This window comes from Pteronotus mesoamericanus, unplaced genomic scaffold (genome assembly GCF_021234165.1).
Source record: "Pteronotus mesoamericanus isolate MK-2021 breed Mesoamerican mustached bat unplaced genomic scaffold, CSHL_Meso_final contig_221, whole genome shotgun sequence".
In the NCBI taxonomy this organism is placed as follows: Eukaryota; Metazoa; Chordata; class Mammalia; order Chiroptera; family Mormoopidae; genus Pteronotus; species Pteronotus mesoamericanus.
Genome location: NW_026555092.1, coordinates 9,471,467 through 9,490,822, shown reverse-complemented (window position 1 = coordinate 9,490,822; position 19,356 = coordinate 9,471,467). Strand labels below are relative to the sequence as shown.

At 37.3% G+C, this 19,356-nt stretch overlaps 1 protein-coding gene across 4 annotated transcripts in view; it reads right to left on the bottom strand.

Moving 5' to 3' along the window:
• Window positions 1-3,502: 3,502 nt before the first annotated feature.
• ZBTB8A (zinc finger and BTB domain containing 8A) overlaps window positions 3,503-19,356 on the bottom strand; it is a 56,159-nt gene continuing 40,305 nt past the window's right edge. For 3 of the 4 annotated variants that reach the window (XM_054571913.1, XM_054571912.1, XM_054571910.1), the window contains 3 exons: window positions 12,826-13,646; window positions 10,086-10,255; window positions 3,503-5,836 (listed from right to left, as the gene is read on the bottom strand). In XM_054571913.1, the coding sequence (XP_054427888.1) occupies window positions 5,504-5,836; window positions 10,086-10,255; window positions 12,826-13,645 (1,323 nt within the window). In that variant the 5' untranslated portion in view covers window position 13,646 and the 3' untranslated portion in view covers window positions 3,503-5,503. Of the gene's footprint in view, window positions 5,837-10,085; window positions 10,256-12,825; window positions 13,647-14,570; window positions 14,740-19,356 lie in introns of all 4 variants that reach the window. The other variant, XM_054571911.1, reaches the window with a different exon arrangement.

Here is a 19,356-nt window from a genome sequence, read left to right as displayed (position 1 = left end):
CTAAGCAAGGGAGTGTCTGTACATACAATACTATGGAAGGGATATACTTGTGTTTGAATTGCAAACATAACCTTAAACGGGAATGAGAATGGTGCTCTACTCAAAAGATGCTATTTTCAAGAAATAATTTTAATAATTCCTGAAATAGTAAAGCTGTTTTTGTTTCCAAATTTGTCTTAAATCTCCTTTAAATAACACATCTTAGTATTGAGTTCTATTTCTCTAGTACAATGTTTAACTTAGATTAAAAAATAACTTAATTCAGCCCTGACGGGTGTGGCTCAGTGGATCCGGGCCAGTCCTGCAAACGGAAAGGTCTCCAGTTCAATTCCCAGTCAGTGCAGACAACTATGTTGTGGGCCCGGTTCCTGGCTGGGAGTGTGGGAAGCAACCAATGGATGTTTCTCTCTCTCTCTTTCTCCCTTCCTCCCCCTCTCTCTAAAAATAAATGAGATATTTTAAAAAGTATTTAATTCAACTAATTGATGGAATTCTAAAATATAGCAATTAAGCTCCATAATGCTTGGAGAGTATTCTGGTTCCTTTTTTAAAAGCAAAAAGCATGAAAGCTCGCAAAATTTCAGGATATAGTATTTTAGTCACATGTTCCTAATAAAGTTCTTTTATTAGTCTGAAGTACTATGTGAATTTCCAGAATGTAATACCCATAATCAAAAAAAGGCAAATGCATCCCAAAGCAAAAACGGACTATTTTAAGACTACCCACTAGTTCAGTGTTCATATTTGTCCTTAACAAAAATGTTAGTTAAGGGAACATACACAGTATCTTGTAGTTTCACAAAATTTGTATTTTCTTGAACTGAGCACCTGTATTTTAAATGTTTTCCTTAATGATAGGATTGAGAACTAATGGACTGGAAGGTCAAATGGTCTGATGGCCCATCCCTAGCATCTATATGAGGAAAGAGGGAACCCTTGAATAGGATGTAAAAAATGCTAGGAAGATTAGTTTTAAATACTTATGCCCAGGCCCTACCAGAGATCCTAATTTGCTTAAGCATCTATATATTTTTTAAACTTCACAAATGGTTCTAATGTGCAGCCAAGGTTGAGAACTACGATTTACACAGAAATGTTTTTCCATTCTTTTCCCTTATAGGCTGAATAAAAATAAGTTACTCTTTAATAAAGAAATTAAGTAGTTGTAAATAATATCAACTAGGGACTAAAAGACCTTCGAGGGGAGTGGGGGTGATCAAGAAACTGCATAGCCCTGACTCACATGGCTCAGTTGGTTGGAGTGCTGTCCTGCAAACTGACAGGCTGTGGGTTTGATTCCTGGTTAGGGCATATACCTAGGTTGTAAAAGAGACAATCGATGTTTCTCTTTTTCTCTCTCCTTCCTTTCTTCTCTAAAAGCAATGAAAAAAAATGTCTTCTGGTGAGGATTAAAAATATACAACAACTATATAATGGATTTCTGTATTTAGAAATCTGAAAGAGCAAAGCAAAATGTAATAAATTCTTAAATGTACTTTACAAGATGTATTCAATGTAGTAATGTTTTCAAATAATCTAGTCAATCCCAGAAGTAAAGAGGTGACTGGCATTACCCTGGTCACTGGTTTCCTTTCTAAAGGTGATAAAATATCCAATGAACTTTTGCTGTTGTGAAAAAACAAAAAGGGATGGGAGAAAGTGTTTATCATGCTATTTAAATACATACATTTCAAAATATTTTGTCTTTAAAAGTTGTGTCCCTTGGTTCCTTTTGTGTGTGGTTTATTGCTTTATTAACACATCTGACTTTTTGTTAGCATTAATACAAGTTCTGTAGGGAGAAGACCAACATGTTAGAAAATGAAGTTTCTAGATCCTCTGTGGATTCCATTTTTCTTAGTATATTTGTGGCTCCACTGGTATGAATGCATAGTTAAGAAACTCCTGTAACAAAATAAAATATTATAGTTCACAAGACATACAGAAGCTGGCTAACCAGTGCCATTTCTGTGAAAACCTGAATTTTTTCATTAAAACTCTTGTAACTAAAGTCACATACTTTACATAATATTTATTCTGTATAGAATTTATCCACATACAATGACATCAGATTTAAACAATTGACTGTTATTTGTATAAAGTCATCTTATAAAATAGAGTAATACACAACACACTTCAGTGAATTATGCTCATATTCCAGGATTCAAAAATTTGGATCATTTTAATTCCTACTTTTGCCTGTGTTTCATTGGGTTGTCTTAGGTAGGTTGCTTTACTGTTCTGTGCCTCAATTTCTTTACTTATGTGGGATAACTGCCCTATTTCCTAGATATGTAAAGAATAACAAAAATTATTAAATACTTTGCAAATATAAAATGCTATATAAATGATAAATAGTAATACTGATTCACTCTTAATATAAAATAACATAGAACTTTCCATTTATAATCTAAATTTTGGTCCTCCAGGATCAATTATCACCCTTCCCAGTTAAACACATCTTCTTATGCTGTATTGTTTTAGTGATTTTCCATAGTATTAACTTCAGGACTCAAAAATATATATATATATATATAAAAATAATATGAGTGGGAACTTCAATATATCTTAGCATGACTTGGCAAAATAACTTTAATGAATTGAGTTCTGAGCTCATAAGTAATTGAAAAAAGAAACTTTTGTAATCCATTAAGCAGTAATTTGGCCACACCAAAAAAAAGCAATAACTGTTTTGATTTTATCACTCAACAATACAACATTGAAAAATGTGTTCTTAAAGTCTTAAAGATATAACTACAGAAGGAACACTGTATAAGGATGATTGGCTGCTCTAAGAGAACCTGTGGTTACTGGCTTATAAGTGCAGTGAGTAATAGGAATAATAAGGAGACTAATGCTCAAAGAGAAATGAAAAAGTTACCTAGTTCCAAGGTTTTCAGTGCTGTACTCCTGAGCTCTGCCAAGGTGCCTAGGGAAAGGCTCACAGGGAGCTCTAACCAGAACAACTCTGATTTTAGAGTTTCTTCCTTAAATGCTGGGCTTCTCTATAAAACCATTGGAAGAAACGGTTTTCTTGGGTTAAAAAAAATCTTTTAAACCACTGATCTAGCCTATTTTGCTTCCCCTAGATACTAGGCACGACTGCAGTGATGCTTTTACTTTTGCAAAACTTCATCCCATCAACAAGATGCTCTTAAAAGACCATAAAGTTAAAAGAATGCTCAGAAGCCGATAAACAGCATTCCTGCAAGAGCAAACTGGTCTAACCAATTCCCAGTATTGTCCAATTATTGTTTTAAAAAATCCTTGGCATAAATAAAGCTTATATTAACAGATTATACCCCTATGTAACATTTCCCCACATTTAAAAGCCAAAGAATTCAATTTTCTCAGAAACCAATAGACAGTTTCATTCTAGAAAAGGATTGGTCTCTAAAGACTTAGAGACATACGAGATGATAACTGGAGTATTATTTACAACTTGCAAACATGTCATGAATGTTCTTCTTTTCTGATACTAAGATGATAGAACGGATGTGCTGTCTAGTTTGGTGAACTTGATAGCTGTTCTGTGGGGATTGCTTAATGCTTGTTATAAACAATTATGAGAAAGCATTATTTCTGATAAGGCTCTACAAGTGCTGGTGGCACTGTGTTCAGTGGACTTTGCTGACATTCATGCTGCTGTATGGTAAAGTTTGCATGCAGAAGATAATAGCATAAAAGAACATTTAGGTCATAAAGTGCGTTAAGAGTATACACATGCAAGCACTACTTCATTTCTATGAATAAAGCTCAAATCAGTAAGTTTTCCTATTGGCTCCAATGACTGAAAATCAGATTAGAATTTTGAAAGATGTTTCCATCTGGTGAGACTAGAGAGTGACATCACAACTGTTTCCTCCCTCATTGGGATACAACTTAATTGTTAAGACTCCTGATTCAGGAACAGTTATATATGGAGAACGATGAACTCAATGCACACCATCTAGTCTGGAAGCAACTGGAAATTTACCATCAGAGGAATCTTGAAAAAGTCTAGAATTAAGTACCATAAAACAAAGTGGTTATTCATCTATTTATAAAAAATTTTTTTAAGAAATTAACCATTTTAGCCCACAAATTGGGATCAAAGATGATCATTAATTAAAGAGTATAAGAAAATGATAATATAAAAAGTATCATCTTGAGGTATGTCAGGCTGTATTTAAAAATACAGTATAATATATGGAGCCTCTATCTAAATTCAGTTATATCAAGCTGTATTGTGATAACCTGCAGAGACCTTTATGGAGGTCAGTTCTTCACTTCTGGTATACAGATTTCATCTTTAGGACTAAAATAATCCTTCTTCAAATTAACCGTAAGTTTGGAATGTTTCATAATTCAAACAGGTAAGAGTTTAAACTTAACTTTGTATCCTAGGAGAAAAGTTTATTCTGAAAAATTACATATACAAGATAAGCAAAAAAATGCTGAAAGCATTTAAGAGAATAACTTGTTCAAGTAGTTTTATATATAAAGTTTACATATAAATAATGACATAAAAAACATGTCAATAGATACCTTAGGAACATTACTTAGCACTATTTGAATAACTCTAGTTCAAAACATTATACGTCGTTGAAGATGATTAACTTCCTCCGTTTTCACACTTTCTAATTCTGATAGGCTTCTTTGATAATTACTGCAGATTGGTAAAGTGTGACTTCAGTTCTTTGCCATTTCAGGGGACAATATAAGGAGAAAAGGCTGAAACAGGACTGTTTGAATCAAAACCTGTTCAGACACCAGTCCCACCACTTAAACTTTCTGACTTTAATATCTTCATTTGTAAATCAGAGACAATAATATTTCTCTATATAAATAATATAGCAAGCAGTTCATAAATGTTAAAAATTGCTCTAAAGAACTGGTAAGAACCTCCAGTTTTCTTGTTTTGTTTTTTTCTTTTTCCTTAGAGAGGAAGAGAACTATATTGACACATCTTCACAAATGGCCTTGACTTTTAGGCAGTATTAGTTTCCTGCTTTATGAAAATCATAGGCTGCTGTGGACCTTGAGCTAATAGAATGTGTTATTAGTTCAGTCAGGATGGATGTCTGACTCTTAAATGTGCTCTTACCTGGTTCCCTATGAAAATTCAATATGTGTTTTTGAAACACCTTGAAATTATCTTACATAAAGTTTGGTTGTGATAAATTTATTTAAAATATTTTCTTTGAAAAATGTTTGCAAAGTAGATCTTCCTATACTAAAAGAAAAAAGGTATCTCTGTAATAAAATGAAGAGGATTAATTGTCCATCTATAATGCCAATTCAAGCTAGGTCTTTCTTTCCACTGCAGCAACATATTTTAGGGCAACAAAGTTCAGAGTGGATACAATGGCCTGTTTGGAAAGCATGCAAGTTATATCAGGTGATTACTTATAAGTCAGTCTGATAATTTGTTAACCAGTCTCTGATCATGGAAAAGAGAGAGAGAGATACACGTGGTCAATGTAAGTTGCAGACATGCCAGCTCTGTTGGTTCACATTAGAGCTACCTAATGTTGGGCTTTATTTCCTTTTCTTCTTCTTCTTCACTATCATCAACCTGTTGTATGACCAGATCAGCAGACCCATCCTCTACAATCTCCACATATGATCTATTCTCATCTTCACTCAAGTGCCATCTGGAATCCTTATCTCCATCTGATGGGGACATAAGATGCTGTTCAGCTTCCAAATCAATGGGGAGGCTGTCTATGCCAACTTCAGCAAGGCACTCATTACAGAGTCTGTAGCGCCTGGTTCCTTCCTGTACCACTTGACCTGTTAGATCAGTCACATGGCGTTTGCATTTTCTGCAGATTAGTTTGCACGCCTGGTGAATCTGTATAGAGATTTAAATAATGATAAAAAATGATTTTTAAAAAGCAGGACAATTTGAAAGTCTACGTACTAATTCATAAATTTAAGATGTTTAAAGCCAAGCATTAATATTAAGTTAACATCTAGATATTAGAAAGAGATACAGGTTTAGGTGATAAATTGACATCACAGAAATATTACACAATAGTTTTCTCTAAATAATGGCTAAAATGTTTTTATGATTAATATTACATACTCAGTAATTTCACATATCCCTTAATCCAATAGTATTTTGATATCTGAGGTAACACAGGACGCCTTTTCAGAATAATAATAATTGCAAATGATATATGCCATGTTAGTATTCTAGTGACTTTATATATCTTAATTCAGGGGGGAACCTCTCATTTCAAATGAGTATTAATTTTTGTTGTTGTTGTTGTTGTTATTTTGCCAGAGAAAGAAAAAAATACTGTCTAAAATTTAATTTTATCAAAAATATTTTTGGATAGGCAACTACTTGCTAATATTATTAATGAAAGATCGATCTACTAAAAAGAGGAGTGGACTAGGAATTTTAAGGCCTGGGTTCTAGGCCTGGTTTTGTCATTTACTAACCTTGTTGTTTACTAATCATGTATCTTGAAGCAAGTAATTTAGAACGTTATAAACCTGCTTCCTGGGTGATAGTCAAACTATTTAACAACTTGTAAGGTATAGGCACCACCCAAACCAAATAGAAGCCTGACCAATCAGAATGGACACTGGTTACAAACAACCACTGTGGTGGTTCTGCTATGTATCAGCCTATTATTATCTCTGCCAACTTCTTTATTACTAAGGGGGATACAACTCAGGTTGGGAGGAAAAAATGAGTTAATATGTATGAAATGTTTGGAGAAAAAACTGCACTTGATGAATAATTATAGATTATAGTTAATAATAAACAAGTTCAACAGCTCTCAGAGCAGTAGATTATGGGATCTAATCTAAAAATTATTACAATTAATTGTATAATGTTGAATTAAGAAGAGTATGGAAGTAAGCCACAAAAAAAAGAAAAAGAAAACTAATGCATTCCAGTAAAATATCTAAAAAAGTGTATGGGACAATCACTTAGTACATTTAAAATCTTTTGCCTAACCACTGATCTATTAATCAGTAAATATTGGAGGCACACAATTTGAGTGTATCCTTATTTCTCCTGACATAGTAATATTACAGTTATCACATGTGGCATTGTTCTTGGTACAAAGTTCTGACACATTCATGTTCTTCCTCCCATTCCAATACAATTAGGAAGTTGAAATTAAATGAAACACTATAATGTTAAAATTGAAAATATCATGAACACATGATTTTAAATATATATTTTAAAGATTTTATTTATTTATTTTTAGAGAGGGGAAGGGAGGGAGAAAGAGGAGAGGAACATCAGTGTGTGGTTGCCTCTTGCGCCCCCTACTTGGGACCTGGCCCGCAACCCAGGAATGTGCCCTGACTGGGAATCGAACCAGCGACCCTTTGGTTCACAGGCTGGTGCTCATCAGCTGAGCCACACCAGCTGGGGCTTGATTTTAAAAATATGTATCTTCTAGCTCTGTTTGCTGAAACAGTCTAAAAAAAAAAATGACAACATAAAGACAATGAGCACTCTAGGTGTCCAGATATTGGTTTCAAATTTTATTCTCCACTAAAAGGAAACAAAGCACCTTTGACAAATGGCTGATTCCAGTTTTGTGGCAGGAAGAGTACAAGGTGAGCCTAGGGCTCTTTTGGAGCCAAAGAATAAGGACACCAAAATTTGTTATGACAAAAGGACACATGAGTCATCTTCAAGATGTCCCCACTGTACAAAACTGAAAATCTGAGTATCAGAAAGAACAACTGTTATGGATCCAAACATAATAGACTAATTAAAAATTCACGGAATCATACGCTATTTATAAAAAAAAAACAGATAAAAACTCAAGTCATTTAAGATTACTATTAAATCAACTCTTTACTATGAGAATTGCTAATTAAAGGGAAAGAATTAAATATTTATCATGCTTCTCTTATAGAAGCCCTGTTTCAAAGTAACCTAACAGCCTCAGATGATGAAGGAAAGCTTCACTTTATAGAATTCCTGCTGATAATGTAGAAGGAAGCATAAAATTAGTAAATTAGTCCACAACTTCAAGTAAAATTAATAATTTGGACAGGGATTATCAGTTGGTGTTAATACCATTCAATGAATGGTTGATGATGAAATAGGCAGTCACATGATACCAAAATAGCTCCACACAGATTCCTTTCTAACCACAAGGCAGCCGCCTTTAGGTGTACAACGGTGGCATCACCTGTCATCGCCCTCATCCAGTGATTGATCTTAATTACACAAATGATGGGTCCTCCAGGTATGATGTGTCTCCTAATGGGACACAATATGAAAAATGCAATTTCATTCTTGATGTGTTGTAGTCAGAAGTACTTAACCTGAATCCATTAAGGCTTTAGATAAAACTTCTATTTCACAGTGCAAACCACGCATTGATGTTTCTCTCCCTCTCTTTCTCCCTCTCTAAAAATAAATTTTAAAAAAAGAACTAAAAAAACCCCCCAAAACTTGTATTTTAAAGAAAAGGCAGGGGGGAGAGAGGAATGAGCTAGATGATATCATGTGGAAGCATGCAGAAAAATCCAGAGGGAGATTATTTTGTAAAACAATTGGCTCAGTATCTATTGCAAGTCAGTGTTATGAAATAGAAAGGGGAGGGGGAAATATGATGACAGTTGACAAACATGTAAGGGAGCTAACAATGGGATACATGGTTCCGGATTAGATTCTGGTTTGGACAAACAAGCAATAAAAGGTATTTGGGGAACTATGGGGAAATTTGAAATTGTTCTGGGTGTTAGGCAAAATTTTACTGGGATGTATAGGTACAGACTGTTCACTAAAGAAAGCAAGTTACAAACTAGCATGTGCAGTATCTTGTTTTAGTAAAAAAACCAAACCAAACCATAAGTGTGCATGATTAAGTAGTAAGAATGGTAATATCTGGGTGGTAAAAATATACTATTTTTATTTCCTTATTTTTACTTCTATTTTCTTACTTTTTATCATAAATGTTTTCTGCTTTTGTAATAATAAAAGGTTGTTTTGATTTATAATAATCTAGTGCAGCAATTTTCAACCAGTGCGCCATAAGAATTTTTAAGACATGCGATACCTGACTATTTAGTGAGGGGCACTGACTGACCTCTTTTCCCTAAGCCAACACAAGAGCTGTCCAGTGTGAATGAATCAAAATTATACCTACTTTTTTTTTTTGGTCAGGTCATCCAAAAATAATACATGTTTTGGTGTGCCGCAAACTTTTGGTACTTAGTTTATGTTGTGTCATGAGAAGAAAGAAGTTGAAAACCAGTGATCTAGATTCATGAGAGTACTAAAGGCAGACGTTTGGTATGTGGGCTCACTGCTGTGCACCTAGCACTTAGAGAAAAAAGGGTCTGGCATGTAATAGGTACTCAGTTTTATTTGTTGAGTAACTACAAAGCAATGCATTAAGAAATTACCTTAAGGGACCCAGTATCCTTTAAAATTAAAAGGATCTCTTATAAGTGGAATGGAAGTACGAGTAATAGAACAGACTTTGGAAAAGATTTTTGTTGCAAGATGAACAGCAGAACAATGTTCCAATGTCACTACGTTAGTAAACCACCAGAGCATTTACCAGCAAGTTCCCTGAGATTTTTCTGACTGTTGACAGCCCAGTCCCTTACTGGCGGTAGTTCTATTGCCCACTTTGCTGCCTTCCGTGAGGAGACTGTAGGGAAAACGGAGCGACACTTGAAAGGGGGTGTTGTGCAGAGAGGTTGGACAGCAGAAACTGGAGATCCTACCGCGCAAGGACTGAGTCACCATTGGATGCTGAGTATCTGAAGTGATGATCCTGACTCAGACAGTTAAAACATGTTTACATTTTACATTGGCTTTGGCCCCAAAAAGACCAGTATATAAAACCTATTAGATTCTAAATGCATTAAAATAAATACTCAAAAAATATCTCCAACTTCAAAGTCTCAAAGGAGAATAAATAGATAAATGAATATATATATATATATACACAATTATGTATTACGTGCACAGTAAAAACATTAAGCTGAAAAAGCTTTTAATATGGTGAAGTTGTGGAAAAGATTTGCCATGAATTAGATTATCCTAAAGCAGATCAATGCACTTATTTCTTAAGAAGTAAAATGATGAAAAATCAAATACATACTGTTCGAAAATGGCTACTTAGGTGGTCTAGCCTGCTAAATCTTTTTCCACAAGCTTGACATGGATAGGGCCGTTCTCCTGTGTGACAACGAAGGTGACGCTTTAGGTCTGCTTTCCGTTTCACCACATGTGTGCAGTATGGGCACTTGAACCTCATCCTGGGCAGATCGTCTGTTAGGAGACAATTTGATTAAATCACCAGGAAGTTCACAATAACAATTCTAATAACAAAAAGAATCCAGAAGGAGTTGGTGTGTCCAATCTTGAAAAGGAGAAAGGAGAAGAAATGTTATTAAGAGTTGATTGTCAGGGTAACCCTAAGTACAGAACTATAACTTTAGTATTAATATTTGATATATTTATAGTCAAGGTAAATTTAGACTGTCACACTTACCTTTTTATTAAATGTCATAGAGTCAATATCTATTGAATGTAAAAAGGTAGTACTGGATTTTAAAACTGTTGACACAATCCAAAAGTAAAGTGATTTAATATTGAAGCTTTTAGGTAACTTGTTTTACTTACATGTTTTTATTTCCCTCGCCTTTATTCTTCATACACTTGTAATACTTTTAAAGGTGAAACAATTTCAAGGATCTTCAATTTTTTTTATTCTGGAATATAAAGCTCTTTATAATTAAAGTATAGTTGACATAAGGGATCTTTAATTTTTTATTTTAAAATTCACATAGTCAACACGTTAGTTGTGATTGAGGGCAAACTTCATCAAATTAACTGCTATTAATTGAGCTACTCATTACTGAAGTTAGGCTTAAATAACCCAGATTTATAAAAGGGCAGAACCCAAATAAAAAAAAGGATGACTTTATTGCTGTTTTAAAGTGAAACAAAGATTTCCCATTTTTTGTTATTAACGGTAAGCTCTAAAATATGATACAATTTCATATATTTTCATGTTAGTATCCTATAAAACATGTGATAAGTAAAAATCAGGTTGCTATCACTTAAAAATATGTTCTCTGTAAGCAAATTATTTTTTTGAAATTTATATGACAAATGTGAATATTAACTTACTTAGCGATATTAAGGACTTGTTGATCTTGTTTACATACCATAACAGTATTGGAGTGTCTTTTTTATTCTATATTTTAAGGACACATTCTGAGATACTTACAGATTAAAACATATGATGCCTGAGATTTGCTTAAAAATAGTAAGGGGAGGGGTTGGAGGCAGAGGTATGAATGAAGTAAGATTGACCAGGAGTTGAACGCTGTTGGGGCTGGGTAACTGGGGGCATGGAAGTTAATGACACTATCCTCTTTACTTCTGAAATTTTCCAAAAATTAAAATTTGTAAATATATAATCCAAATCCTCTACTCTGCAGGGGTTTCATTGAATCCTAATTTTCCTTTAAATTCACATGTAAGCTATAAAGCAAATGTGCTGATTAATGGGAGGTGGGAGAGGGACTGGATGGTATGAATTTCTCATCTCCATTCTCTACTTCAGTCTTAAGTGATGAGGGAAGGTTACTTTGAAACTCTCAACCTACATAATTTCTCTGCATTGTACTACTATCATAAAAGTGAAATGTCCCAAGTTGTTGCACATGAATTACAGTATCAATGCTATTGGCTGTATGTTAAGTTTTTTAAAAGTTCTGTTTATATCATAATAAATTCAGATTTAGTCTAATTTCTTTTGAATATTGGATCTGTGAACCTTCGCAATTATACATGTTTGCCCTATTTAACTTTTCTGTACAAAAATATTCTTCCCAAGTGAATACTCAGGAAAAAAGTAAACTATTTTACATGAAAACATGTGTCTTAGGAACTGAACCATTCAGAAAAGGGCTTTAAACATTTAACAGTAATCTAATCACCCACAGATACAGGTTTAGAAAATCATGTGTTTTGACCTGTCATTAAATTTCCCCAATATTACTTTAATTAAAAATTTTTCATTTATACCCTGACCAGTTTGGCTCAGTTGGTTGGGTGTCATTCCGCAAAGCACAAGTTTGATGAATCGATTCCTGATCAGGGCACATGACATGCCTGGGTTGCAGTCCCTGGTTGATTGGGGGTGTGCGAGAGGCAACTGATCGATGTTTCTCTCTCACATCAATGTTTCTCTCCCTCTTTTGTTTTATGAAATAAATTTTATTAGAAAAGTGACTTTAAAAAAATCATTTGGGCCCCAACTGGTGTGGCTCCGTTGGTCTTAGGAACTGAACCATTTAGAAAAGAGCTTTAGCTCTGGGTGGTGTGGCTCAGTGGACTGAGCGCTGGCCTGAGAACCAGAGGGTGGCCTGTTCAATTCCCAGTTGGGGCGCGTGCCTGGGTTGCAGGCCTGGCCCCCAGTGTGGAGTACACAAGAGGAAACCACACATTGATGTTTCTGTCCCTCTCTGTCTCCCTCCCTTCCCCTCTCTCCAAAAATAAATACATTTTTTTAAATTATTTTTTTTAAAAAAAGCTTTAAATATTTAACAGTAATTTAATCACCCACAGATACAGGTTTGTAAAATGAGAAAATCATGAATTTTGACCCTCAGAACCAATCGATGTTTCTCTCAGATATGGATGTTTCTCTCCCTCTCTTTCTTCCTCCCTTCCCCCTCTCTAAAAATAAATTAAAAATAAATCTTTAAAAAAAAAATATCGCTCAGTTCAACTGCCCATAACATGTAAAAAAAAAGTAAGGGCATGTTGGCGTAGGCTGGATTTATATAGGACACCTGAGTGAGGGGACAGACTCTCTTTCTGGGTACCTGGAAAACTTCTTGACGTAACATCAGAGCCTTGACCATACTGAAAGCCAACAGTAGAGTCCATTTCAGCATCGATTTGTGCTTGTTCTTCAGACTGGGAAGCGTGGCTGGAAGACTCAGACGTTCGTGCTTCTCGCTTGCTTGACTTACAATGAGCAATTTCAGAAGGCTGTGACAACCTCAAGTGTTTGGACTTTTTAATGGAATCTTTCCTTTGTTCATGCTTGGCCAAGGGTTGCTGAGTATTCCTTTGGGTAACCGGATGGTAATTATACTTATTCCAAGATTTTCCACTTATTACACCTGTTCCTTGGTCTGGGCTTAGGTGAGGATGTGGAGAACTGCTTTCTTCTTGCCAGCCACTGCTATAAAAAGAGGAGCGTTCTATACCATTAGAACTGGCATCTTTGTCAGAGAGACTGAAATAGCGATCTTTTTCTTTCTCACTAATGTCTAATGAAGATTTAATAAAGGTCTTACATACACTAATAACATCAGTCATCTGAAGGAAGCTAGCAGCTGACATCACTTCTATGACATTCTGACCAGTAAGAGAGAGTTTGCCGGAATAGACGAAGTCCAGGATAACTGTGAAAGTGTCAGGGGAGAAAGCCTGAAATGTAGCTGTGGTCGGCTGACTTGTCTCCTTTGAATTCTGAGAAAGAAGCATTTTAAAGTAACCACTACTAGCAAATAATACATTTCGATGCGCTTTGAAGACTTTCCCTTCAACTAGGATGCTGCAATCACAGAACACATCTTGCCGGCGCTGCTCATTTAGTTGTTGCAAGAGCTGAGACTGATGAGAGGAGATCTCCATTCTAAAGAGGAGAAGACACATGCGATTATCAACCACAAAGTAACACTGTTTTCTAAGATGAATCAACTAAAATTCCAATCAGAAACCTCTATCTTTTTTTCCATGAAAACCACTTTCTTAGAGAATACAGTCTCCAAGACACAAAGAATCATAGGTTTCAGGATATCACATAATACTATATTATTAGTTTTTAGATTTTTAAACAATTACTTGTCTAGTCACCAAACTTCATTTCGCATCATCTATAAATCAGGCCATTGGCTATATGACGAACTAAACAGGCTTGACTTTTGTCTTCATGTAGTTTTCAATCTAGAGGGGGTGTCAGGCATTAAACAAATATTCCTATGAAGTTATAAATGATAGATTACGTGCTAAGACAGAAAGAGGGTGCTACAGGAAGTAGAAAAGTGTAAACTAATTTCGACTGAGATGGAGAGGGTTAGGGAATACTTCTCTGAGAAGTGACATTTAGGCTGAGACCTCAAAGATGACCAGGAATTCACCAAGTGAAAAATGAAGGGAGAATATTTCTGATTCCAGCAAAAACAGTGGTCTGGAAAGTGCTGAAACTTTCCTGCCACAGACCTCTAGAGATGCTGGCTAAAATTAACCAAAACTTTTAAAATGTGTGTGGCTGGGCTTGCAAGAAAGAATATGAAATCTCTAGGTTGCAGAAGTGGAGAGGGAACAGAGCCAGAACAGCAATGTGGGCTTGGGTTTTTATCAGTAGCAGAGGTTGGAATCCTCTAAGGACCACAATCTCAATGAAAAAGGGCTGATGAGCTTTGCCCATAAGTCTAGGGTTAAGGTAAAGGAAGTTTGTCTTTGCAGGGCCTTGGTTGGGGAAAAATAATTGTTCCTAGATAAGATATCAAACCCAAGATTGTGTCTTTTGAGGTTCTGGAGTCCAAATTTATTTTACCTGCTTTGTGTGGGAAACCTCAAGGCTAAAAATTAACAAGAAAATTAGTCCTGTTAATTTTCTGGTGGAATCAGAGGTGCTGGTGGTGCCTGTGGGGCATCTTGAAGAAGCAAATGCAAAACTGCTCAGAAGGCCCTGGCTGGGGTGGCTCAGTTGGTTGGGCATCATCCTGCAAACCAAAAGGTCGTGGGTTTAATTCCTGGTCAGGGCACATGGCTAGGTTGCGGGTTCGGTCCCTGGTCGGGGAATGTACAAGAGGCAACCCAGAACCCAAGCCAGGGGGAAATAAGCTCTGCTTAAGCTGAACTCAAAATCATTCCCCTCTTTACACAGAGTGGATCATCTCTAATATTGTACCACCATGATGCCTAATCTCTCCTGTTGTAAAAACAAACAAATAAGCAAACAAAACCATCCCCTTGATTTCACATCTACCTCTGGCTACTACTCCATTTCTCTGCCCCCTTTACATAAAATTCATCGAAAGAGTTTTTTTGTTTTGTATTTTTCATTTGCTGTCTTCACGTTCCTCCCATTCTTGCTTGACCCTATTCTAATCAGGTTTTCATCCCCGTCCATCAAAACCATTTTTTTAAAAAGATTAGCAACCTGCACATTGTTAAATCCAATGGTCCTTCCTCTGCCTGCACCTTACTGGCGCAGCGCCTCACTCTTCACCCTAACACACTTTTGTCTGGCTGCCAGAACACCTCTCCTTCATGGTTCTTCTTCTGTTGTCACTCTTTCTCAGCCTCCTTCGCTGGTTTTCCATTTCCCCAGCCTCTAAGTGCTGCGGGATTCAGGACACGCTAGGCCACAATGTGGCCCCTTGGACACTGGATATTTTGAACTGAAGCAGGAAGGTCACTCTGACACCCCCTTCCTTTCTTCCCTGCAACACATCATAAAACCCTCACCTGAGAGGTGCCCTCCCTATACCCAAAGGAAAGGTGCCTCCTTATCTCAGAAGACAAAGGGACACCGACAAGAAACTGAACCAACAGGCTTTGCTGAGTTTCGCCAGTTTGCTAAACTCACCTCATACTCCTTAACCCACCAGAGTCCTCCGTGGCTGTCCACCCTTCATTAACCTTGCATAAAAATACTCATTTCTAACTATTTCTTCATTTCCTTGTGAAGGTTTCTGTGTCATGGAAAACTTATATTAAGTAAATTTGTTTGAGTTACTCCTGTTAATCTGTCTTTGTCAGTTTAATTTTTAGACTCAGCCAGGAGGAATGTCAATGAAAATTTTTCCTCCCTTAGAGCTGGAATGCCTCAGGCTGTGGGGCTCAAGCCTCTTCTCCACCCACATCATTCCCTAGGAGAGCCTGCCCTGTCTCAATTTTAAATGCCATCTTTGGGTTTATGACTCACAGATTTACATATCTAGCCGCCAACCTCTTCGCTGAACCTAAGACTCATATCTGTTTACCTGCATCTCCTCTTAGATGCTTAATAGGCACCCTAAGCTCAACACATCCAAAAAATTACCCTTCATTCACCCTCATCTTAAACTTGTTTTTCCTACAGTCTTATTCCATCTCAGGAACGGTAACTCTATTCCAGTTGTTGGGACCAAAAACATTAAGTCATCTTTGATTCCATGCTGTTGGCTTTACCTTAAAAAAAAAAAAACAACCCAAAATCTTTACCACTTTTGTCCACTACTCATGTTACCACCTTGATCCAAGTCGCCATCGCCTATCCTCAGTAGCCTCTTAATTAGTCTCCTTGCAACTTCAGTCTAGTTTGAATGCGGCAGCCAGAGTGACCCTTCTAAAACATTAAGCGAAATTAGGTTACTCCTCTGTGCAAAATGCTCCAGCAGTTCCCCATCCAGCTCCAAAGTTCGCACGACCTAAACCGCTCAGCATGATCTGCATCTTCCCACTCCAGGTACCTCTCTGCCCTCATCACCTCTGCTCTACCCTCATGCACTGCATTCCAGCTACAATCACCTCTGCTCATTCCTGACCATTCAAAGGCATGTTCCTGCCATGCAGCCTCTGTACCAGCTATTCCCTCTGCTGGGCAATTCTTCTTCCAGATACACACACAGTTCACATTCTCATATCTTTTAGGTGTCTGATCATGTGCCACCTTATCAGAGATGCTTTCCTTTACCATCCATATAAGCACCCCTCCCACTCTCCATTCCCTTATTTATTTATTTACTGTTTTCACCTACTAGGTCCAAAAGAGCAGGAACTTTGCCTGTTTTGTTTCTTTATGCATTCCTAGTTTCTTGAACAGCACTCAAGTACACAGCAGATGCTCAATAAACGTTAAATGAATAAATAAAAAATGTTAAAACATACAAGGAAATCATTCTTTACAAAGAATGAGCCCTGGCTGGGTAGCTCAGCTGGTTAGAGCGACGTCTCAATGTGCCAAAGTTGCAGGTTCAATGACGGGTCAGAGTACACAGAAGAATCAACCAATGAATGCATAAATAAGTGGAACAACAAACTGATGTCTCTCTCTCTCTCCCCTCTTCCCCCCCGCCTCCGTCCCCTTCCTCTCTAAAATCAATAAATAAATTTAAAAATTAAAAAAATAAAATTACTATTACTTTTAAAAAATGAAAATGAAGAATGAGCAGGCATACAAACAGGAGAATTTAAACACCAGGAATTTCAGAAAATAGAATAAAACTTGACAGATTCTTAATATACGTTTAAATTGGTCAAAGAGATAAAAGTTGATATAGACCAGCTTATAGTTATAAGCATGAACACTGCAGCCGGGTAGCTTGATTTGGAGGTCTAGCAGACAGCTAGTCTCCTGTTGAAAAAGAGCTTTTGGAATGCTAGCAAGCTCTCTTAGAGCTTGATGCTGACCATGGGTCACTATGTGGCCATGCCTGAGTTGCCTGTCATGAGTGTTACTACGGCACCAAATTACATATTTGGGCATGTGCAGCAGCACTCTGTCATCAAGATGAAGTGTTACGTACAAGATCAGACTGAACAGGTCCTGAATCCACAAATAGGTTCACGAGCAAATGGTACAGTTCCCATAGCACCTACTCCTGGTACCCGGCTGCCTTTCCTCAGCTCACAAATATGGCCCTATGGTGAGTTACCTACAATTAGCTGACAGAGGGGAAAAAAGTTAAGGCCTCCTTTAGAGATGGTTCCGCACAATATGCTGGCACCAGCTGGGAGTGGATGGCTGAAACATCACAACTCCAATCAGGAGTCTCCCCGAAAGGCAATGGGAAGGGAAATACCCCATCGGGCATCTGGTTGTCCACCTGGCATGGACACAGAGATAGACACAAGTATGGATTTTTACTCCGTTTTGTCAACAGTGGTTAACAAGTTGGCCAAATGCTTGAGGATTTAAAAAGAAATAGATAGAAGCACTGGTAACTGAAAGGCATATGAAGAAAAGGTAGATGGATATACCTTTTGGAATGGGCACAAGGTATGAGGTTTTAGAGTGTTGTGTGAAATCTTAATTAAGGGTACTAGCTGCTGAGGAGGCCCTCCAGAAATCGGACGGACAAGATGGTCCATTCTGTGGATGCTGGCTGGCCTTTTCCCCTAGCCTCTATGAAGCTCGCTGCATACTCCATCACCCAGAAGCAGCTTGCCTGACAAAATGGTGGAATAACCAACTGACTATTCAATTATGGCCCTATCCGACGGATGATACCCTGAGAGACTGGGGTGCTATCCCAATGGAAGTGGTGTACACTTTTAACCACTACCATAATGTAATGCTATTTTTTCCATAGATAGAACACCCACCTCTAGGGGGAAAGAAAGTGGTAGTCCCTCCTTTCTCCTTTACTATTTTTTTAAACTATTATTTTTCTAATAAGCTACTAAGAGAATTTTTGCTTTCTGTCCCTTTAGAGGTCTTAACTCCCAAGATGGGAAGGCTTGCGCCAGGGAAACACTGCATGGCTCCATTAAAATCAGACTGCGACAGACCTAAAGGAAGAGTTAACATCACCCATTCTGGGGAGAGCACGAGGGTGTCTTTGTATGGAGAAAAGCTGCATATTGTCAGGCAGACCCGTAAGCTTGTTGTTTAGAGTTTTAAATACAAGAAAAGCAGTATGGATGCCAAGTAGCCAGAATGGTGGACTATGCTGGTTATTTGCCTGTTGTCTCTCAGCTCAACACCCACCATTATCTACTTACTACTGATGGAATCGGAATTCTGCAAATGATTATTTCACAGGCTTCCTTCCTTGCAGCTGGCTTCCTGTTAGATTCTATCAATAGAAGGAACTAATAGGAGATCAGAAAAAGGAAAAGATATTTCCTGCTTTGGGCGGCGGAAATGCAGCAATTGCTGGCTGTTGGTGCAATGGCACCAGGCCTGGGCAGATTCCGGGTTGCAGTAGCCTTTCCATCCTTTGGACTTTACATCTCCGACACAAGTGGCACTTCCTCGGCAGGACCCAAACTGACTGTGACAGCAATTCCAACTGCACAGCAGCAAGGACAAACTTATGGGCTCCAGCTCCAGGGCACGGAAGCTCCTGATCTGTTAGAATTCTTCTCCTAGGTCCCCTGGCCCCGCTTTTCCCTTTTGCTGTTCTAGTCCTTCTTAGACATTTGGAACGAATTTCATATATTAAATTCCCTCTCTTTGAAATACCCAGCGTGGTTTCTGTCTTCCTGAGTAGACCGTGACTGATACCTTTTCTAGCACTAAAAACAGGTAAATCAGCTGAAAGTGTCTATTATCCTGAGACTTGACCTTCTGGATAAATGACATACTCTTTCCTCTCAGCACCTCTCTTACCTTTTACTTCTTGCAAACA